The sequence below is a fragment of the Perca flavescens genome, chromosome 4, assembly GCF_004354835.1.
Source record: "Perca flavescens isolate YP-PL-M2 chromosome 4, PFLA_1.0, whole genome shotgun sequence".
NCBI classification, from domain to species: Eukaryota; Metazoa; Chordata; class Actinopteri; order Perciformes; family Percidae; genus Perca; species Perca flavescens.
The window spans coordinates 31,059,281-31,083,500 of NC_041334.1; the positions used below are offsets into that span (position 1 = coordinate 31,059,281).

Here is a 24,220-nt window from a genome sequence, read left to right on the forward strand (position 1 = left end):
CCACAAGACCACTCTTCCACCTAACCCAAATGTGATACATGCGCCTACAACAATCTACAAAAACGCAGCATAAACAAACAGTTATAGACCAAACCTCCAGTATGCTTCCTATTATCGCAGTAACAAGGTAACTGATGCAGCTCTATTAAAATTACTACCCCATGGCCACAATTATTTGTTATGCATTGTCAGTAAAAATTAGGTGATTGAGGAACGCTCTCTAAACTTGTGGAGATGAATAAATCACACTTAAGGGAGAGAGTGCTGCATGTGTTATTGTCAGTGGAGCAATTGGTGTTTCTGTGTCTTTTACGATGAATTTCTCTTGTGATGTTCTTAAACCTGACGAAACGGTCCTACATTGATGCGAAGGGCAGAGGAGCTCCATGTAGCATAGAGAGAAAAAGAAAGAGAGCACTGTGGCAGCATTTGATTCCAGTAGAACATCAGAGCACTGGGTGGTGCTTTACTGAAGGACAAGATCATTAAGACAGAGAGGAATGGAGAAAAAGAAGCACACCACCATGAGTCAAAGCAAAGTTCTCCCAGTAGATGGGATATTAAAAGGCGTCAAGCTCATCCCTGGACGAGTGCCCAGGACGGTGTGTGCCAGCCAAGAGAAGTTGTCTGGATATGGTCCATAAATGCTCAATCTATTACGCTAATCTATCTCCCCGTTCACTTGTAGTAACCCCCCGCCCCCCTTCACTTTTTAGCTTAATCAACTTGTACAATACATACGAAATAGGTTTAATAAATCCCTGCAGAGGTGGTCATTCGAGTCAATGGAATTTTAATGTTGCCTGTTTAACATGACTGTATTAAGTACTGAAGTATGAATAAATGCATCATTAATTGAATATGAATATTTTGTCAACAGATTAAAGGGTAACATTTTATAATAATGGTACATGAATTATCATGAATTCATGCATGACTTCATGCATGAAAAAGCATGAATTCACTCATGTGGTACTTCATGAACTATCAGTAATGTACAAGGATTAATAGTATCTCATGCATGACCTAGTGCAGGAACAATACGTTTATTAATGCATCAATTAAGGTATTTGAATCATCATGATTTCTGATTTATTAATGATCTTCATGTCAAGTTATGTGTTTTGACCAGTTGTATGAATGTTTTGACCATGGTTAACAGTGCTGGGCTAGCCCATAATTAAATTTCCCATGTAATGTTGGCTTTATAAGTAGTTGATTAATCCAATGCTGAGTTAGCCAGCTAGCGCACACCAGTCCGTCTGCCTCACTCCCCAGCGCTAAGAGACTTCAGTCGGGATGAGAGCGGACAAAAGCCCCGGGGACACAGCTAGTCCCCAGCCAGCAACTACAGCAACCCGAACCCAGCCAGCACAAACCCCAGTGCTAACGACGCTAACGGCAATAACAGAAAGTCTAATGATCCGTTGGGGAACAGACCATTAAACCCTGTGCGCCCGAGTCTGGCAGAAATCAAGCGGCCATAGCGGCCATCGAGATGCGGTGAGGAAAGTCTCCCAGCGGTGGGGAGAACAACAAACTTCTTTTCCCCCGGTGTTAAAAAAAAAACCAAGAGGGGACAGAGACATGTAAAATATACTGTGATATTGTGGTTTTAGCTGCTGGCTAGCCGGTCAGCTACCACCACAAATAGAATCTAAGTAATTATGTGGGAAAAACTTTGGCTATTTCATTAGGATGACATGACATGAATAAACGTTTAATGAACATAATGTGAGTAAAACTTAAATACATTAACTCGTCCGTGAACAGATACATTTTAATCGGCAATGGTGGTTAACAACAACTCCCATGATCCCACGCAACTTTGAAAACATCAAAGGTCTGTGTTCACATCCGTTTCGATTGGGAGAGAGAAAATTACATATTGTACATTTAAGAGAGATCAGACAAAAACATTTTTAATAAACATATACAAATAGCTTTCTTGTTATTGTTGCAAACACTGAGTAGAAGACGTTTTTTTTTCTTTCATTAAAGAGAATAAAAGATTGTACCATGTTGCCGTGTTGGGGAGATGCGGTTGTTGCGTTAAACTGTGCTTTGTTCTGGTTCCCTTAGCAGACTTAGGAGCTTCTCCATCTTGGCTATTTCCACTTCTGAACCCTTAGGCTGCTCCTGACCTTTCTTGCACTACACACACACACACACACACACACACACACACACACACACACACACACACACACACACACACACACACACACACACACACACACACGCACACACACAGAAAAATCTGAAATGATATTATGCTTACCAAGCACTTAGGGAGACCACAACCCCAGCAGGCAGTCAGTAACAGAGAAAAACACAACCCAATCAGACAGAAATTGAAATAGATGTAAGGTCAATAGCAGCAGAATGGTTATATTACTTCATTTTATAATAATTTCTTTCCGCCATACTTTGAAATGTTCTTTGAAGAGATGGAGATACTGCCCAAAGGGCCACATTGCAAAGGGCAAATTCAAAGAGATCTTTCAGTTTGTGGTGTGTTATTATTATTGGCACATTAAATACTCCTGCGTGTAGAGAAGAGTTATATAATATGGCTCAATATTTCTCCTGTTCAGCTGCAGGAGGTCATTTTAACTCTGTTTTATTTAATGGGCCTATCATTATCAAGGCTCATTTACTATTGTTACAGGATTTTTCCAAATTGAATTGGACTTTGATTAAAGAAGCCTGAAGTTAAACATAGTTTCACTTGACCTTAATCAGAAAATTAAACATGCAGTTAAGAGGCAACATAGTACAACTTACTGGGTATACTGTACAAATATGATGGACATTTACTACTTTCATGAACACAGAGGTGATTCATATAAATGAAAACTCTGCAAAACGCTACTACTGAATATATTTGACATCCAACAAACTGCTAAAAAAATAAAAAGGAAGCAGACTGCTAGAAGGATGCATCAATGCGCTTTCTGTGTCCTAAAACCTTTTTGCACAGCAGATTGTGAATTTGTTACAGCAGGAAAAGCACAGGTGTAACCAATAAGGTTAATGAGGGCTCGTTATATTCAAGTGTCCCAGTAAGTCATGCTTGTGAGCCAGCATGCACAATACCTGGGCCGTGGAACTACAACTTCTGAATGCAATGCAGCTATCATTAGTGTTGTTAGAATCACCTGTGCTTTTCCTACAATAACATCAACTTGCTTTCTAGGTATTCTGATTGATGATAAACTCTCTTAGAGAGAACAGGTTGGTTTTGTCTGCAATGAGGTCAATAAATCTCTTGGGATCCTGAGAAAAATAAGAGTTTGTACACAATCGATGTTTCTTAACATTATATTATAGCTTAATTTATCCTTATTTAACATACTGTAACATTGTGTGGGCAAGTACGTTTCATCCGTATCTGTCTAAAATATTGTTGCTACAAAAAAAGTTAATTAGATTAGCAACCTGTTACAGCAAGTGCACCACTTTTTTTAAGTTGACCCTCCTCCAGACCCTGTCTGGCTAGTCCACACAGCATTCCAGGATGGGAGAAAAACATGCTCTGGTTTATTGGCATTTCTTTAAACCAATCACAATCGTCATGGGCGGCGCTAAGCTCCACACGAATGAGCATCAAATCTTGAAGCAACATAATATCTCTGCTATGATGAATGGCTCAATAAAGCTTCCTCCACAGTGGAGAGATGGCTGACCGGACACAAACCAGCACCTCAAATTAATAAAACTTCAAATCATCTCTGAACATCGTCAACCAGTGTTCTGATTTATTTTCTGAATTCCTTGCTGTTTTGCTTACCGCAGCGGTAAAATACCAGACTTGTTCTGTCTGCATAAAAGCAACGCATATGAGATGAACACATCCATTCTCCACACAGTCGAACAGAACAGTGTTGTGTTGAACACAGACAGGGGTCATTTGATGCTAGCGGTCATCTAAAGATGATGAGCATTTGGAGTGTGTGTCTAAAGAACACTATTATTTGCACTTTCAGGAACTTATTGTTATATGCATTACAATTTGAATTGTCTGACCACATTCAAGAAAGTGAATGCTGCACAAACGTTATCCATGACAGTAGACTTTTTTTCTCAACAGCACAAACCCACAATTACAATTACGCTACGAAACCACAGGCCTATACAATTCTGTGTGTATAGCATAACAGCAGGCACACCTGACACTACCTCATTATTACTGTAGCCCTCAGGCTTACAACTGGGAAATAACTAGTCAGTTCAGCACAACGGAGAGCATTTTAGAACATTTTAAAACACACTTTGGCAAGGTACATCCTTTAGTAGATTTCTGTTTTCTGATATAGTCAGAGTTCTAACATTTGCCCTGTCATTTTGGAAGCTCAAAACAATTAAAAACTATTTGAGGAGCACCTCAAGACAACAAAGGTCAAGTGGACTGGTTTAGAGAGAGTAAGTCAGCCTTTCCAAATGCCCTTCAAATAGGTACAACAAGTACACCACACTTGTATTGTTACAGTTTGGATTACCAGGCCACCGTGCCAATGTTTTGGGTATATAAATGGGCCACCATGCCCATTGTGTAAGTTTTAGTGGGCTGCTATAAGACATATAACTGATAATATTTGCTGTGGGTGTTTGTGCCTGATGCTTATTTGCCACACTGCGTTCCAAAATGCTCTGAGCGCTGTCAGTGGTGCTGAACTGTGCAATTATTTACCAATTGTACCCTTTAGGGCTACAGTCTGAGGTCGCTAATGAGGTACCACTGGATGTGTGTGTACGTGTCTTTATGCGGTACCCATATAAACTGTATTTATGTGAGTGGTTGAATGAGAACCGTTTATGTGTGTTGCACCCAGGCCCCGCAATGCCATGTATTATGCACAAAAACGTGTTATGAAAATAAATACGTATTACTCTAGTCATTAGAATTTCTTTTACTTTACATGCACCCATGTGATCAACACAAAGGGAAACTGGAGAGGCTGCAGAGCTGACTGTAAATGGGCCCTGATTAAAGTGTTGTGACTCAGTGTGCTATTAGGTTTCCTCCTGTGTTTAGTACGACATCTTTGATTACTCCACAGCTCATTAAACATTGTCATGAGTGGCAACAGAGCCTTCAGCAACTCATCAATTGTGAAGTTTCAAGCACTTTATTGTCATTGTGTAGCACAATGAGATTACTTCGTGACAACCCAAAGGTGTGCTAAAAGTGATAAAATGCATGTACGATAGTACTGGAACAATTTAAATAAATATAAATAAATCTAATAATACTAATAAAATAAATGTTAGTTTATCTAGAATAATATATACTATAAAATAACAACAGAAGATAATAATATGAAATAAAATGAGCTGAAAATATAAGTAAACGTAAAGTACTAAAATATATAAATGTATATAAGATTTATATATGAACAAAAGCTTACATTATATAAATAGGAGCTAACCATCCATTGTGAATGGACTAAAGCGACATTTTGTTTTACTAAATAACTTAACTTTCTTTTCTTCAAGATTATTTTCCCCATTATGTCTTGGCAGTTATTGCCAGTTGGACAGTATGAATGCCAGGGAATATAGGGCTACAGAAAACAGCATGACTTGTGAAAAATATCCATGCGGTTACCATGGTTACCCTTGTATACGGTCACAGTTATACGATTGGCCTTTTAAACCACTGGGCTTATTCAATTATAAAGAACACTTGGCTACTCTGTGGCTAATTGTTAACTGGCCTAAATCAGCATAGGACAAGAAATACAGGTGGCCTTCATTCCATTGTTATTTGGTGAAATTATCTCGAGGTCAGGACTCTTCGAAGAATGAATCATCTTATCTCCTTTCATTGATGTGGCAGTTATAAATAATGCAAAAGGGCAGACATGCATTTAGATCATTTACAGATAAGATGGTATATAAGGTTAAAAAACACATTCAAGAGCAATAGTAAAAATGCAGAACCATAGTGCTGCTGAAAGTGGCAGAAGATTTAATCCCTAATTTGCAATGTGGACAAGCTCCATTCGTATGTGCAAGTAGAACCTCATTATAAAGACAAAGCAGCAAGCAGAGAAACAGTAAATGGTAAAGCAGCTGCATTTGAAAATACCACTTATAGGTAGGCTTAAAATGGAGTAAATTAGCTGTGTGATTGAAAGTCCCTCTCTGGCAACTCAATAATTCTTACCTTGGGTTTCTTGCGGAGGTTAGGGGAGAGTTTGAGGCTGCTGACATAGCCTCGGTCATCGCCCACTATGAGGATAGGATAGATGGGATTAAACTCAATGTGAGTCAGCTTGATCTTCTTTTTCGCCACCACTTGCTGGTGGCAGATGGGCTCATATTTGTTGATGTTGAGGTCAAAGACATGAACCTGAAAAAGATAAGTGATCAAAAGAATGAATTTGTCGTTCATGATATATTATTTATTTTTTACAATTCTGACCATCTGAACAGACATTTCAGGAGGTTGGCATTACCACTAACACTGACTGAAGGTTTAAATAGAAACCCTATAAAAACTGACCCATCTTACTGACCACATTTAGGCTGGAGGATGTACGTCTGAAGATTTTGCCTCCAGAGTAAGTAAGCAAAGGATAAATCTGTTGCTGCAGACTGCCTTTTCATATCATGTGTTTGTGTTGTTATTGTGAGACTGGTGGAGCAGAAGCCTCTGAAGGGATGCAGCCTGACCATCTGGTGCAATGAAGGGTGTTCCCTGTAATACAATGAGTGTGCACTTCTGTTCGTATGAGCGTATGTATGTGTGTGTTGTCTGTGCTGGCAGCCCCAATACAAAATCCTAGGCATCGTTATCCAGAAGGAAACATATCTCAGATATTCTTCTTTTAGCCTATACGTGCATTTAGACAATCTGTCGGCGACAAATGATCCCACTGCAAAGCACAGCCCACTCCTTTTACCAGAAAGACGACTGTGCCCGGGCTGCTGGGGTTCACACCGGCTATGTGTACCAGCACCACACAAAGCATTGCAGTCATCACTTGCAACCAATTCTCATATGCTACCAGGGTATGACTTTCTGTAACCTTCATCACTACAGCCTTGATCTGCAGTGTTTTTGCTTTTGATATATGAGCACTAATGCAGTAAGTTAGTCATGACTGATTGCAGTACACACTGACTACGTTTGGAATTCACAGAAGAACCTAGAGGAGGGATACATTTTACTGTGTTGAAATGATTGCCTATAATTTATAAAACTTATATTGTATTAGATATTGTATTTTAATTGATTGTAGTATATCAAAATAGTTCAATTATTTAGGCTTTTTTTTATTGCTTTAGGTTGATGTTGTTTAAGTATCAGATCTGAAAACCTAGCATGTGCTGATGCACGTATACTAACTGATATATGAGGCAGTCCATGTGCAGAAGGTTAAGGAAGAGCAGCACAGAGCGCAAATATGGATTTGGAGACTAATCACTGGAGAGTAAGTCTGGACCTCTTATTATTTCATCCTGACACTTTATTTCCTCAACAGTCAGCTCAGATGGAGAGGCAAGGACAGAGAGAACGAGAGATATTTGTTTGCACTGCACAACACAGTGTCATTCTTACACCCCAACTTACCAGGCAAGTCATTATCCTAATGAACACATGTACAAATGCATGTACGCACACACGCACACGCACACACACACACACACACACACACACACACACACACACACACACACACACACACACACACACACACACACACACACACACACACACACACACACACACACACACACGTACGCCATTGTGTCTGTGACATTTTGCAGTGTGGCAGCAGCAGGCCAGGTTTTCATCAACAGAAACGTCAAGGGGTGCACAGCTCATGCTGAGTCACTCAAGCTCTACCAGAAACTTGTCACAGAAAACAGAAAATGTACTGCAAAGAAACTTCTATCCTGGGGAAGATTATGACGATTAACCTCATGCTCTGCGACCGCATGAGTGAATATGGGAATTCTGACAATATTCTGCCATTCTTAAAAATGTGAGAGCGACCAAATGTCAAGATCAGCCTTGCCTTGGACTGAATGTACAATTGTTATTTAGTGGATCCAGACATCAGACTGAAATGATAATTCAGTTTGGAATTTAGTACACTGAAAAAAGAATGGACCTGGCATACTGACCTTGATCGACTCCAATTTAATATTCTTGTCCTTCCTGCTGCTTAGATAGGATATTGTGCTTGTAAAATGTATGCCAACTGATGAGCTTTTAATGAGTTTTTAATAGCTGTTGAAAATGGCTTTTGATCCAAATTACAATACAGGACTGACATTTTATCTATTTTATACAGTCTGTGGATTTTATATGTTTTCTAGAAAAGTCAATGAGATTTCTTTTTCTGTAGAGGATGTTTACAATTAAACAAACTTCTTGTTTTAGTCTGGGTTAAAGATCAGCTGTATGCATTGCCTGTTATTTATCTGACATTTCATCTCTTCCATATCAAGACACATGTTTGGTGGTGAAATAATTTGCATAATCATGGATATACTACAGTATGTATTGTGTCTATGGTGACTGAATTCTGGCATTGGAGAGGACGGGACACACATACACACGCTATCACATAAGGTGTCTCTCAAAGTGCTCAGCTCTCATTTCCTTTTTGTCACTTTCACTCGTCTTCACTTGGCACACTGGACAGTAAATGTGTCAGACACACAACACTGGAATTGTATGGCATGGTGCAGATTGTGCGAAGACAACAGATGGGGACAGATTGCAGCCCTACTAAGAAAATATGTGGACATAAGCAACACGGCATCCACTGAAATTACTTTTGGCTGGAATCAATAACCAAGAAACCATGTTTGAACAAACTAATTTCCCTGAGGCTATTCTGCATTAATCTGATGCTTAGCCTTATGAATACACTATGGGTTTAGTCATCTGAGTCTATAGCTATATTATAAGGATAATAATGAAGTGGCTGGCAGGTGGTAGATGGTGCAGCTGTTTGTGATTTCACATGTTCTGTCAGGTAAGTGTGACACTCATGTTATCTTAGGTAGACAGCAGATGTGTGGTGGTGATATAATTATAGCCTTCAGACAAAGCATCTTATAGGCCCTAATAGGTCTGAGACGTGTTGTACAGTCAGCCTATATCACATGGAGCCATGAAATGATCTTATATTTTCATATGTTATTATATGTATTAATATATTGATACAGATCATTAGTAATGTGTCCCTTCTTCTAATCCCAGATAAAGGAAAAACAATATGTATGATACAGTCTATATTGCATGTAGACATACACATCTGCTTTTTTCGAATTTTGTGAGATTCTTAATAAATCAGCATAAGCATAAATCATGCACTATGGCTTGAGTGTTCTAAAGGCCACAACAGGTAAAAAAAGTTATAAACTGCTAAACGTCTCGCTAAAGTCAAGCTGTGGGCTGCAACATTTCAGAATCAGAAAGGGCTTTATCAGAAAAGCCCTTTTAAATTAAGACTGACTGTTACTTACTGTTCCATCTGTAGTGACAGCAGCAAATACAGTGGAGGAGTATGGAGACCAGGCAACATCACCAACAGCTGCTTTCAGATCAAAGGTGAACATTGGAGTGCTGAAAAAACACACAGACATCCTCAGTCAGACAGGAAATCTGTAACTTTTCATTATATTGCACAAAATGTTATGTGTCATATATATACCTTATATATATATATATATAAAAAATGGTACACTTTATTTTTATGGTCAAGGCAGTGATACATCTGTGATTTCTTCCAACAAGTTTCCAGGGGTGGAAAACCATCTTTAGACTGCCATCCATGGTAATCAGTTACAGTCTGTCCAGACAGCAGGTCAAGATAAAACAGAAAGGTACTGCACACTGTTTCCTCACATTATTAATTTGTGAAACACCACTGGAAGTAAGATGAAACAATGCAATATTTCTAAGATTCCAGGCACATGCAAGTCTTCTTCAAATATTAAGGAGGGACTGTGTGTGTAAGCAATAGAGACAGAGTAACCAAAACTTTTCAATTTCAATAGATTGCAAATTTGGTAGGACAGAAGGACAGACTTACATGCATACATGAAAGCAATTTGCACTCACAGTCTGTAGGTAATTGGTGTTTAATTTACTGAGGCAGAAACTAAATACACATCCAACACCTGAGTAGGGCTGCCACCTCTTAGTCGATTGGCAGCACGGTGGCTCAGTGATTAGTCGACTAATCGGTCAGTTTGGATTTAGTCGACAAAGATTTCTTTAGTCGAATAGTCATTTTTTATGCTTATTCATGCTTAATTACTTATTTCCAAGAAACTTTTGAGCACATCTATGGTAAACACAAGATTTAAAGGATTTTGCAGGATTAATTGTGGAGAAACTCAGTTTTACAGATGGTTAATTAACTACATTTATACTGTGCTTTTCTATTCTTAACCACCTCTCAAAGCGCACAGCTCTGTCAATTAAATCAACTAATCGATTAGTCGACAAAATCCTGTAAGTGTTAGTCGACTAAGAATTTCTTTAGTCGAGGACAGCCCTACACCTGAGATGGCTTTCTAGGCACATTCTGCAAGTGAAGCAGAGCTGAAAGACCCTATTCAGTGGTAGAATATGTCTACCATCAGCAAGCCCAGAAAAATAAATCTAAATGTAGCAATGTTAAAATGGGTTATCAAGAATGCATTTAAAATAGTGCTTCAGCAGCTCAGGAATATCAAATATGGCCACACACAGCCTCAACTCTATAGCCCCTCTTTATCACATTGTGTTCATCTATGACATTCATTTATGTGTTTTGGAACTATTTCATTATAGCTCCGAAAACCAAGCCCACCGCAGGGGAAAACAATTGCGCCACAATAAGGGACAAAATGCCTGTAGCTAGCAAAAAACATTAGATTTAAGCGTGTCAAATGATTATTTTCCCACCCTATGTCTACCAGACATGACAAGTTGGCTAATACTAACTCTGTGTTAGCAGGCTAAGGCACTTGCAAACATAATACTGCATAGCTTTATCATTTATTCATATACGACGATAACACAAGTTACTGTCAAATGCTTTAGCTTAACTTACAGAAATATAGTTAGCCTAAAACTGACATATGTGATTACAAATGTCAGTGCACATGTAACATTAGGAATACTGAGTTTCAGGATCACACAGTTTCCCATTTTTTCTGCTGATGACGTCTTATTGCCTGTATCTACTTTTGTCTTCCTAAAAGCTCAGTTTTTCAATTCTGCATCTTATAAAAACTTAGTTATGGGTTCTTTACCCTGTCTTTGCCCTAGTGCGTCCCACCCCCACAGAGCAGCTTTTAGGCATTTTTCTGTTGTTTGCTAGCAGATGGAATTGACAAGGAGGCACTTTGATGAATTGTTTTTCCCTCCGGTATGGGTGGGACTCATGGGTGGGTTTCTTTTCTACAACATACTGGTTATTTACACAACATTCTTCCTTAAATACAATTTCCTCACAAATATTCACACATTTGGAAAAGAGATGGAGTAAAACAGGAGTCTGTGCAAAACACACCCTCACAAATTGTAGGAACTTCAGTAAACGAACCAGAATGAACAATCGACCACACTTAACACGCTTCCCATTATTTGTCCTGGCCTCCCTTAAGGAGGCTGACCCTCAGATGACAGACAAACTGTGCTTCCATGCTGCTGTACCTGTTTGATAAACAACATGCACTCTGGTAGGTGAAAAATATGATTAAAATTAGGTGCAAAAGTCTAATAAATCTGGCCCAGAGTCTTTCAAAAGAGGGCGTTTACAGCAGAATGCATACTGTTAATCCAAGAGTCAAAGCTATTAGGATTCATAAATTATGTCCAAGTTTATCTCTAGGCTGAGGTGAATTTATCAAGTTAACCTTTTGTGTGATAAAAGAGACGTGATGCAAGACTTTTCTATTACTAGTTCAGCTCATTCAGGACTGGCTAATGCCATGTGTAGGGATGTAACGGTATGAAAATTTAACCTGACGGTTATAGTGACCAAAATGATCAAGGTTTTCGGTATTATCGCTGTATTTTTAAAAGTGTGTTCAATATGTTTAGAAAGCACTGATAGGCCTACACTAGCTGACATAGTTTCAACACTGTTTATAGGCTGATAAATGTCCTGAGCGCTGTCATCTCCTCCTTCCGCCATGATTCCAACTTCAAGAAACGCACGTTGTAGGCTACGCAGTGCGCCTGCGCAGCAACTTCAGGAGACTCGGATGAAGCTGGGAAGGATTAAACACACGGTTTCTACACCATGGTAATCCACCGTGATAATAATGATATTTTAAATGAAAACGGTAATTGTTATTGTCAACATTTTTATCGTGGTTTACCGTTACAACGGTAATCGCTACATTCCTAACTATGTGATAGTTTTACAGGATATATTGGCGTCAGCCGTCAAACAGAAATAGCAGTTTTCAGCATAAAGCTTTGACACACTTTGGCACATTGTGGCGAAGTTTGTGAAAAGTTGTTTGATCCAGTCATACCCTCTCCTGGAAACAATATGTCTTGTATCTATGGGATGTCGATCATTCTTGAAAACCCTGTCTCTCATAATGGGAGAACGATTACTATCATTATTTAGTCAAGCTGCCTGTGCTGACAAGAAGTGGGAGGCACCGTGGGTTAGTCAAATAAGCAAGGGAAATTATGCTGGGTCCATAATGAGTATAAGAAGGTAATAAAGACTAATATACTGTTATATTATGTAAGGATTACAGGAATGGTGATTATATTGTCCCTTTTTCACAGAATACATAGACATTTGAACATTAGTAATGCTGCTAACCATAAAAATATAAATACAGTTTAAAAGTTGCTATTCTGTCACCACAGCATTTCCTTCCCATTAGAGATACATGACATATTTATCTTCCATCTTCTTCCAGCTACTTTAACTTGAATAACATGCTGAAACTAAAATATAAATTATACTTTGAAGTCAATTAAACTGAAATAATAATAAAAGCTGCAGTTACCGGGAATCTAATTCCATAGAAATGGACAATTAGAAATTAACTTAAATTAACAATAGCCCATTGAGTAATTCTTTTTCCTATGAATTTATTTTTTTTTCTCCCAATTTGACACAGACAATTCATCATGCACTTTAGTTCTTGTCACTGCTTAGCTCCCACTGTCGGCTTACAGCCAGCCATGTGTCAAGTGACTTGGCTCAAGTCCAACATGTATTGGGCTATAAGCTCCTTCTTTTCATCCAACATTAAAGAGTTTCACAGAGACTATACACTGAGTATTTGTCACTCTCCTCTTCAAATGCACCATAGCCAACCAGTAGGAGTCACTAGTGCAGCAACAAGCACATAATCATTGCATTAGATTCGATTAGATTCAATAAAGTTGAATCTAATCAAATCTAATCTAATGATCCCCCAACAGCTTCCCACCAGACAACACTGCCAGCTGTGTTTGATGGGGACGCCCAGTTAAGCCAACAGTGTCAGAGATGGAACCCTAGTTGCTGTGATGGAGGGCGAGTGCTATTACTCAATAATAATAGCACCAGGTAGAGCTGTAATCGGGCCTTAAAAGTTCGGCCCAACAAGGCCCGAGCCCGACAAGTACATTTTGATTGACAGCTTTTTAAAAGCCCGAACCCGTTTACAGCCCAACATTATTCAAATGTGCGCACGCACACAGCTCTTTTGTCAAGAATGAGTCATTTATACAATTTTTAGCATAATCTATTCATGACAAACATAGGCTATAGGCCACTTGGAAGTTGGAAAAAAGAAATAAAATAAGTCCTCCAGAGGTCAGCCTCCGTTTCACCTCCTCAGCATCCATTTTCGCGCTAATTGAAATGCATCACCTGACCGCTCATTTGCCGCGCAACCCGGAGCGCAAGCCAGAGCCCGGCCCCAGCCCGTGTAAAATGATAGAAACCCGATGGGTTCGGTCGGGTTCGGTCTTAAAGATCTTCAGCTCTAGCACCAGGCTATTTGAATGCCACAACATTTTTTTCAAAATGTACTACAACTTAATTGTCATGGACATGGTGTATGTACTTTTTGATATACAGTATGAAATAAAAATAATGTATAACTAAATAATTACACAAGAATGAAAATTACATTTGATAGTAAAGGAAAACAAAACTTAATACTGTAGAAACTTCTTCTAAAAACTAGATAAAATATAGACAACATAGAATCATTCCTATGGTTGTGATACAATATACAGTGTGTAGAGTGATGTCATATCTACAGTAGCTGCAAGTATTCACTCTTTCGCTTTTCTTACTTGATGGCATGGTCCCAGATCTTGACGGTCCAGTCTGAACTGCAAGAGATGAAAACCTTTGGGTGGAAGTGGTTCCACTTTACAGCATCCACTGCCATGCTGTGGGCATCATAGGTCTCCAGGAACTGGCTTGAGTAGGTCTTGGAGCACTAGGGAATAAAGGCAAAGTCTTGTTTTGGACAAAGTTGTTATATAAACTAAGGCTGCAATGAGGAAAAAAAATCTAATTGCAGTTGTTTTGACTGATATTGCAATTGCATATGATTCACTATATTGGAGGGAATTATATTTTTTGCATTATTATTTTCATTTTCATAGAAAAATATATTAAAATTAAAGCTGCAAACAGCGTTGGACGGGCCCTCGCTCCTCTGTGCGCGTCAGGGTTACTGGCATACGCTGCTCCTTGCGACCGTACATTTGCGCGGAACTCAGACACTGCAAATCGTCACCAATGAAAAGGGAACTCCCTGCTTAGTTCAATGATACCTCACACAAGACTCTACGTCATACAGTTCATCAGCTGACGTTAAAGGGGGCATGGCTTAAGCATATGGGGCGGGGCAAACCGTCACCAATTAAAAAGGAACTCTCTGTTGAGTTCAATGATACCTCACACAAGACTCTACCTTAAACGGTTCAAAAGCCATAAAGGGGGCGTGGCCTGAGTGCATGGGCGTTGTCACATTATAAGTTTCATGTAAATCGGATGATGTTTGTCATGTAAAGCTGATTTCCTGTTGCCAGTTTTGGCCTGTAGCTGTCCTCAGGCCTGGACCTTTGTCAATTGTGAGAAATTTCGGGCAGATATGACAACGTACACTCAAGTTACAACAACTTCTTTGTTCATCGATAAATGTTCAAAATGGCCACCACGCCACGCCTACACCGTTGGATGAAAAGTTTTGCTTTTAATAACTTTTCATTGTTGAGGTCTTTAGATGACACAGACTGAATTTAAAATTGATAGGATGAAATCTCTCAGAGTAGTTTGTTAAAGTATAGCACGTATAGATTTGGGCCTACTTCCTGTTGCCAGTAGGGGGGTGCTATGACTTTGAGTCAATTTTACGTCTTAAGATGGCACAGACCAAATTTGAAGTCGAATGGATGAAATCTCTATGAGGAGTTCGTTAAAGTACGACATGGAAATGGACAAAATCTCAATAATTTCGAACTTTCAATTCAAAATGGCGGACTTCCTGTTGCGTTAAGGGTATGGCTCCAATGAGCTTCTTTGTACGTCTTGACATGCTTCATGTATCTGGGCACATGCAATTTTCCACTGACAGCTGATGGACGAGTCTTGCTGTGACATTGCTGATTGGAGAGAGGCCAGACGTCTAATATACTTGACAGTTTTAACCAAAAGAGAGTAATCCAATCCTCTGTGGTTCATAGTGAATTGCCCTATACATTTCCACAGTTTGTTTGCAATTGACAGAATAGGGTTTACAAAAGCACTTAAACAACAGCAGAGTTAAATTGCAGGGATAAATTAACTGGACAATCCAGGATAATAACAGCTACACAGCTTGTGGAGACAGCTGTTGCACTTCCAAGCACTGACAGCTTGACTGTTGAACTGCAGCTATAGGTGAAAGATTATTTATCTGTCCTCTCCAGGGGTTTCTGTGCAACTGAACCTTGAAGTGACAGACAGAACATATTTCTTCACAAATACTGGGTGTCTGGTCCGCCCATATGTCTGCAAGGAGGGTTAGGTAAGTTAGGTGATTTCAGTGCAGCCAAGGTGCAGCCAAGGTGTAGCATGTATCTAAGCCACAACAATCACAGGAAGTAGACTAAAAAGGCTTCAAAAGTGTCTTATCACAATTAAGTCCAATAAGTAAGATAATCAGGGATTTCATTGCATTTCAGATTTTGTCATGTCAGGAATTCAAGGATAATTCTTGTCTGCTATGAGAAGATACTGCGAAAATGTTTTTACTGAAAACACAAGTGTGAATAGACACTTATGAGTGTCTTGTATTGAATACTATTATACACCACGGTGCACAAAATAAATATTGTTATTTTATATTTTTGAATGTCACCTAATGCAATGGTAAAGCTCTTTTATATGGTGTGTGCGCTCTTGCTTTATACCTTAAGGTGCAGCCACTCTACCATCTCACTACTGAACATTGTATTCTCTTCATGATCATGTGAGATAGACTTCCCTCAAGCACTATCAGCCAATTTCAGTGATGTGTGCATTAGTCAGTGAGCTGTTTTAACAATATTGTGTTATTAAATCAATAAAATGAGACTTTCATTCTTCCTACCATAGGGTAAAAAGAGGAAGAAAAGCATTAAGAAGGTGGAAAAGGTAAAAACTCAAAACAAATCAGCTGCCTGATGTGGACAGAGAGCGCCTCTGCTTAAGGAGACCAGAAGAGAACGCTTAATGTCAAGCATGACACACACACACACACACACACACACACACACACACACACACACACACACACACACACACACATATAGAAAGAAAACACATTTTAGGTATTACGCTTTGCTGCACAAACAGCAGATTTTTCTGATGAATTTTCAAAAGTCATGCTAACCAACTAACTTTGCAAAACCTTTGCTTTGGTTCTTGTTGACTGTCTAAATGAGTGATGTCAACAACACGCTTAATGTAAGGAGTGACCTACATTATGTCATCCAGCCAAAACCAACATACCTATGTTAGATACATACCTTGTGTATTTTCCCCTCCTCGGTGCCAACTAGGAAGAGATAGTCGATCTGTTTATGAAAGTCAAACGATGTACCACAGGCTGTGGATAAGAGGCATCAAGCACTTAAATTAGAAACACAATGTTACAGACAGCCTGATGTACCAGACTTATTCAAATCTGGTCTGATATCAGGTAATATTTAAAGTGTAGTACTTTGCATGAGTAATAACAGTTAAAAAATTTTTGTAATTGCATAAATTCTGCATGCATGCACAAGATTGCATACAGGGTAATGGAGATCTTACCGATGCCAGGCTGCTCTGCACCCTCTGGCCCATCAGAGACAGCACCATTTAGTGACAGTCTGATAATGTCTGTAAAGACCAGCTCATTCTGCAGGCATGCAAACACATTGTGATGCAGTAATAGATATACTGTGTAGACGTGCAAAATATAGATATAAACACATGCATAGAAAAAACAAACACAATTGCAAAACAAATCCTAACACAGACACACTTATCTGGAGTGCACACAAAACACCTGTAATTAGCATCTTGAAAGTTATATTTGCATTTTACAGAGATAATATGAAAAGAAGGAAAATTACCTTTAACACTACCATATATTATAGTATAGTATATAGTACAAGTTACAGAGAGAATATATGTAAATATAAAACATTTCTTGGCTAACCTTGACAAGTGTCCAGGACACAACTCGGCCATCAGATGACACAGAATAGAAATTGTGGTTATTGTCCATGTCATCGTTCTGCCAGCGCACCTGAATAAAAAAGTAAATGAATAAATCTACTGAAAACAGAAGTGAAAAAGGTTCATTTGCATGATCAAAATACTGTATTATTTGACAAAGAAGATACATTTATGTGACATTTCCTTTATTTTCCAGCACACAAAATTCTCTGTTAGGTTAGAGTATCATAACTCAGGATCGCTGCATGCTTGGTATTAGAGAGTTAATTAGTCCACTTCCACTCCCAACTAACTTGTTTGGGATAGCTCTTAAAATGGCAAAACTTCCAAGTATACACACAAATGAAGTAATAATGCAAGGGTAGAGTGCCTGGAACTAGACACACACCCTGAATTCCCAACGCCTCTACCTTGTCCCCTCCTCTCACCTGCCAGACGGGGTCTGTGTGCTTGCCAGTCTTTGCTGTACTCTTATACAGAGGTTCCAGTCCCTCCTCTTTCAAGTTGTAGACAGCCACACAACCGTCATAGAAGCCTACTGCCACCAGGTAGGAATGCTGCTGATGGATGTCAAGACATAGAACGCCAGAATCTGTAGGGTAGATGAACTCTGGGAAGGCAGAGTTCTTCAATGAGTAGTAGACGAGCATGCCACGCCCCTGCTTACTGAAGTCGTCTGGCCAGCAGAGGGATAGAGGAGAGGGGAGGGGAGGAAAAATCAGGTCAAAAACCAAACATGCCTCATTAAAGGTAACAATTAAATATCTGATTAAATGTAGGTAAAATGAAAATAACAGCACACTCATAAATCCTCATTTTTATCCTGTGTACTTACATGATCCCATTCCCACAGCAAAAAGGTCCTGATATTTCTTGTTCCTGTTGAGGACAAGTACATCAATCAGTAATCTGTCCTTCTTGTAACAGTAGAAAGGATATACAAACATTGAAATACAAACACTGATAAATGAGGTATACCATCAAGGACATCTTTAAAACACTACATAGTGGGGCAGTTGCAGCTACATACTGTAGTTCATGAGCAAACCTACCAGCAGAGGGCAGTGACAGACAGTCTTTTGGCTTTGTCATATTGAAACTTCCACAAAGGGAGAAGGGTGCCCTCCTGGTCCCTGAACTCATCAGATGCATCCTCAAAGTATTTGAAATCTAAAAGGGCATAAAATGAGGGCAGGGAGAAGTGAGGAAGAAAAGCGAGAATAGCAACTTGAGTATCAAATGGGATTATAGTTTATTATTGTGTCACTTGACATATTTACTAGAACATACCTTGTGCTATGTCATCAAAAGTATTCTGATTGACCATTCGTTCAAAGATCTTGGATGCCTTTCCCACTTTGGAAATGTCATCATTCTGCAACAGAAACATGACAACATTTCAGATAAATAGACTGCAAAAACATACTTTAAACACTGCTATATTTTGGCTGATTTTATCTACCTTATTAAATTATCATAGACCAACATGAGAACATTAGTATGATGGTACAGCTTTATCATGAGTCCTAGGAAGTCATATCGTTAACTATGAAGATACAACACCATGTTTGGATGCCGATTAACAATGTATTGTAAGGCATTGTATGTAATGTATGCATGGTAACATTAATATCAGATATAACTGGGCTAAGATGGAAATATGAAATGCATGTTAAATTTAGGCAGGAAAGTTGGTGAACGCTCAATTTACCTGAGTCTCCATCAGCACCATCTTCTTCTTGCTTTTGTCATTATCGTTCTTTGATGCTACAGCTTTCTGCTTCTCTTTATTTTTTTCTTGCTGCTGGAGCTCCTCCACGTAGGCATCATAGATCTCCCACTGCAAAGAGAATAGAGTTATAGTCAACCCATGTGAGCACATATATTCGCTGATGCTCAACAGTGTGAAAATATCTGTTTTAAACAAGTCTGGGAATCCAGTACCTGATTAACGGTATCAGAGAAGTTACTGCGTGGAGGAGGTTCAGTCTGGCAGCTTCTTTCCTACAGGAAAATAAAAAGGATTCAACTGAAACTCTTAAGGCACTAGGCTATGAGTATTGTATTATACACACATCAATACTATGTTTTTCATACCCTCCAATATTTAAACTTTCCTTTTTAAATGTTAGATATCTCAAATATTGTGTAAAAAATGTCTGTTGAAATAAGACAAAAGATTCTCCTTCCTACCCTCAGTGGGTTATTGAGGGTCTGGGATGCCCTCTCACTAAAGTTGAACTGGTTAGAAACTTTTGGCTCCTTCCTGTCAGTTTTGGATGCAACACTGTCTGGTCTGTCCTCTTCTCCAGCTTCCTCCCCTCCATCCTCTATGGGTGTTGCCTGTTGAAAACCAACAGGTGAAAGTGTTGTAGTCACACACATGCATTATCGAGCATGTGAGGAAATGTTGATCAAAAGGACCCGGCCATGTATTGTCTAAAATGGAGCATATACTGTTCAACACAAACCGGTGCTCTGATTTTAGTTCATCAAAACATGTTTTTACCGGGGTTTCTGGTTTCTCCTCATCAGGTTCTGTTCCAGTGTCGACGGTCGGAGTCTCTGGACACATTAGAAATATTCAATCATAATCTGACTGTGTAGAAAAAATGAACACGTCCCTCTTTGACATGTAAACTCTGAGCATGTCTTCAATTTTATAAATACTTACACATATTGAAAGTGACACCTTGTGGCACCAAGTATACATTACACTAGAGAAGAAAACAACACTACAAATATACACTATGGAACACTGTGTACAGTTATGGAAGATGAAAATGTATAAGCCTTGAATATATGACAAAGTGTTACTGTGATCTGTGAACAAATTATTATTGCAGCATGTTTTACTAACTACCCTCAGGGAGACCCTCCTTGGCCCTCAGTCTACGAGCCTCATCAGAGTCTTGATGCAGGAGGCTGCCCTCCAACACAAAGTGAACAGCCATCTGATCCACAACACTGGTAGGCTTGTAGGAACGTTCCTGGGAAACACAATATAAGCAATGATGTGAGGAAGAGCGAGCAGAGCAACCTGTTAGTTTTGTTTGATTGTGGTTTGGTGAGAAGAAAATCAGTTAATGAATCACTTACATGGTATCAAACACATTTTGAAACAAAAACACACAGGAACATTGGTTGGGAATTTCAATTCAATTCAATTTATTGTTATTTATAGTGAATTATCACCATGGACCATGGTCTCAGAACACTTCACAACAAAAATTAAAAATATACAATTTAGCCAATATAAAAGGCAGAATTAAATATAAAATATAAAATCAACAACACAAAAAGGATGTAATGGGAATACCACAGGTTAAAATTGTTAAGACATGAAATAAAACAACGAATGATAATGCATAATAAAATAAACAATAAAACAATGGTTCAAAAGCTATGGATTTTAAACATGTCCATAATACTTTGAATAAAGAAATGTTTTAAAGTGATGGTTCGGAGTAATTTCACCCTAGGGACCTTTGCACCATGACCTCGAGCCAAACACCCCCTGAGAAGCTTTTTTCACCTGGGTCTAACATTGGGAGAGTTAGCGTAGCGTAGCGTTATCAGCTGAATAGCTTAGCGCAGGGGCTAATGGACCCACGTTTGTATCTGGTAAATGACCCCACTAATAATGCCCGAAATAATACCAAACGTCTACAGTAGTACATATAGGTTATGTACTCATAAAACGATGGATTGGAAAGTTTGTAAGTACACCAGAAGTTTATGAACACTTGCCTGCTGGCTTATGCTCTCTGCTGTTGTTGCTGCTGCCGGCAGTAAGACGAGTGCTTAGGGCCGTCTACAAATTACAACACCGAAAAGAGATGCAACAAAAACATTTTTTAATTTAACTGTTTTTTTTAAAGTAAGTGCTGTAGTATAACTAGCAGGAGACAAGTAATAACTGAGATAAGTTTGGAGACATTACCTTATTTAATCATTAAATATTAATAAATATTTTTGTTGTATCTTTCGGTGTAGTAATTTGTAGACAACCCTAAGCACTCGTCTAAATGCAGGCAGCAGCAGCAGCAGCTGCAGCAATGGAGAGCAGAAGAGAGCAGGCAAGTGTTTATAAACTTCTGGTGTACTTACAAACTTTCCAATCCATCGTTTTATGAGTACATAACCTATATGTACTAGTGTAGAAGTTTGGTATCATTTCGGGCATTATTAGTGGGGTCATTTACGAGATACAAACGTGGGTCCATTAGCCCCAGCGCTAATAAGCTATTCAGCTGATAACGCTACTCTACGCTAACTCTCCCAATGTTAGACGCAGGTGAAAAAAGCTTCTGGGGAGGTGTTTGGCTCGAGGTCATGGTGCAAAGGACCCTAGGGTGAAATTACTCCGAACCATCACTTTAAGTCTTGATTTAAAAATATCCACTGAGCATGCCTCCCTAACATTGGATGGAAGACCATTCCACAGGGAGGGTGCGCAAAAGGCAAAGGCCCGGTGACCAGCTGATCTTTCTTTTATATTTGGAACGATCAGAAGACCAGCAGAACAAAGGTGGCATGTTGGTATATACGGTGTAAATAGCTTACTTAAGTAGGCAGGCGCAAGTCCCTTTAAGGCTTTATAAGTCAAAAGAAGAACCTTAAAATCAGCCCTGGCTTGCACAGGTAACCAATGTAGAGCAGCCAGAACTGGTGAAATGTGGCTACATGTTTTTGTCTTAGTCAAAACTCGGGCTGCTGCATTTTGTACGAGCTGGAGACTTTTGGTCATAGAGGCAGGGAGGGCTGAAAACAATGCGTTGCAGTAATACATGCATGAATTAGTATTTCAGCATCATGCATTGATAGCATTGGTCTTATTCGAGGAATTTTGCCTAGATGGTAAAAGGCAGTCTTAGTGATAGCCTTTATATGTGGGTAGAAAGTTAGAGTTTTGTCAAAGGTGACACCTACGTTCTTAACAGTATCACTCTCTGTGATCACAATAGCCATTTTTTAAAATGTGACTAGCTAAGAGGGAAGCAAGAATGTCTGCCCTTCTCATGAAATAATCTTCAATATAAGGTGGCTCCAGTATTGCAGTGATGCATCTATAGTGAGTAATGTAAAGTAATAAGCCTGGAAATAACGTTGTTACCTTAAAGCTGTAGCGGACAATATTTTGGGGGGCATGTGGGTTGTTTGCAGTCAGGATCCTTGTGGTTTCCTCTTTCAGCTCCTAATGATATCATTAAAACATAAAGAAAAAGACAGAGCACATAACATCACAGGTTAAACATGCCTGACTAATTTGGCAAAGGTATTTTTGCAAAAAAAAAAACAACTAATGACCAAAAGATGATGATGAACTATTCATGGTTGAAAAAAGTATTATGCAACAGCAACAAAGTCCAAACCAAATTTCCTCAACACAGCCCATGTGGTTGTCTTAAATTTGAGCAATGAAGAACTCTTACAGCCTCAGTGAGCTCCAGTTGTTCTGGAGGCTTAATAAGTGCTTTCCCAGACCACTCGTCCAATCCATCACCCGTATCCACTCCCTCTTCCTCATCCTGTAATTTTACATACAAAATAGATTTATGTCTTGGTTAAATTAAAAATGGCATCAAGATGTAATAGCACGTTTCTCTTCTTCCTACTGCAGCCAAAAGCCAAAATTCAGTCATCAATTTCTGGAATTTGGTCCTAGGTTTGTGATTAGGAAGTGCACCCACCTTTTTCTTACTTGCAGCTTTGGTTGACTTCGCAACAGGTAAAGTTCCCTTCTGAACAGTTGAGCCCTGTGGGAAAACAAAAGAAAACCAGCTAAATGGTTAGCTGCCAAAACATGACGGCAAATACGTTAAGTAAAAAAAAAAAAAAAGGACTACCATAATAGTTACTAACGTTAACTGTACTGCTTTTACTCTATTCAGTTACTGTGACGTAGCATAAACCTTATCACTTTGCTAGCTAAGTTAGCTAGCTAGCTAACTACGTTATTTAACTCTAGCTAAAGAAAGTTGTCATTTACCTTTCTCATTGATGCTGCGACGTTGTTAGGCACTGGCATTGCGAAAAGAGTGCGATTTAATGACTTGACCAACTATTAGCCTATTTAGCCTTGACAGAATAGAGCACAACGACACAAAGTAAAATAGAAACCTTTAAATAATTAACGTTAGCAACAGAAGACTCGCTTTTCTGCAGCTGACTGCTGCTGTATATAGGTTGCCAAGACAACCAGCCGTCACACGTCGGGCTCTCGAGCTGTAATGTCTGTTTTTCCAAGTTGTGTATTAGCTACTCACATTGACATAATATAAAATTACTCATAGACCTAAACATCACCGACATTTTATTTGAAGAATATGTTACAAGTTTTGAAAGCCACAAAACATTGACATATGGAAACAGTGTTTTGTTCTTTTAGAGTGCTCCTATTTTTATTAAGCAAAAATAGCTAGGCGAGGATATTTCTATTTTTTTTTCGAAACCGCCTCTGGTTGTAGAGTCGTTTAATGATTAAAGGGATAAACCAGAATCGATTAAACTTTAATCACTCAGGTTGTATCCTG

The 24,220-nt window shown here is 39.0% G+C and overlaps 1 protein-coding gene across 2 annotated transcripts; it reads right to left on the reverse strand.

Moving 5' to 3' along the window:
- Positions 1-1,699: 1,699 nt before the first annotated feature.
- Positions 1,700-24,087, reverse strand: dnai1.2 (dynein, axonemal, intermediate chain 1, paralog 2). Of its 2 annotated transcripts, none has more exons than XM_028576595.1 (20): positions 23,677-24,087; positions 23,378-23,443; positions 23,120-23,215; positions 22,801-22,881; positions 20,545-20,674; positions 20,194-20,249; positions 19,878-20,027; positions 19,629-19,688; positions 19,396-19,524; positions 18,975-19,059; positions 18,737-18,854; positions 18,520-18,563; positions 18,113-18,360; positions 17,665-17,754; positions 17,274-17,361; positions 16,988-17,067; positions 14,282-14,430; positions 9,493-9,592; positions 6,173-6,358; positions 1,700-2,154 (listed from the first exon to the last, which is right to left on the reverse strand). In XM_028576595.1, the coding sequence occupies exons 1-20, from the start codon at positions 23,713-23,715 to the stop codon at positions 2,053-2,055; spliced, it is 2,097 nt and encodes a 698-aa protein (XP_028432396.1). In that variant the 5' UTR covers positions 23,716-24,087; the 3' UTR covers positions 1,700-2,052. The 2 variants fall into 2 exon arrangements, with proteins under 2 accessions (XP_028432396.1, XP_028432397.1); XM_028576596.1 differs by having other exon boundaries at positions 20,548-20,674; positions 23,677-24,085.
- Between the last annotated feature and the right edge of the window lie 133 nt (positions 24,088-24,220).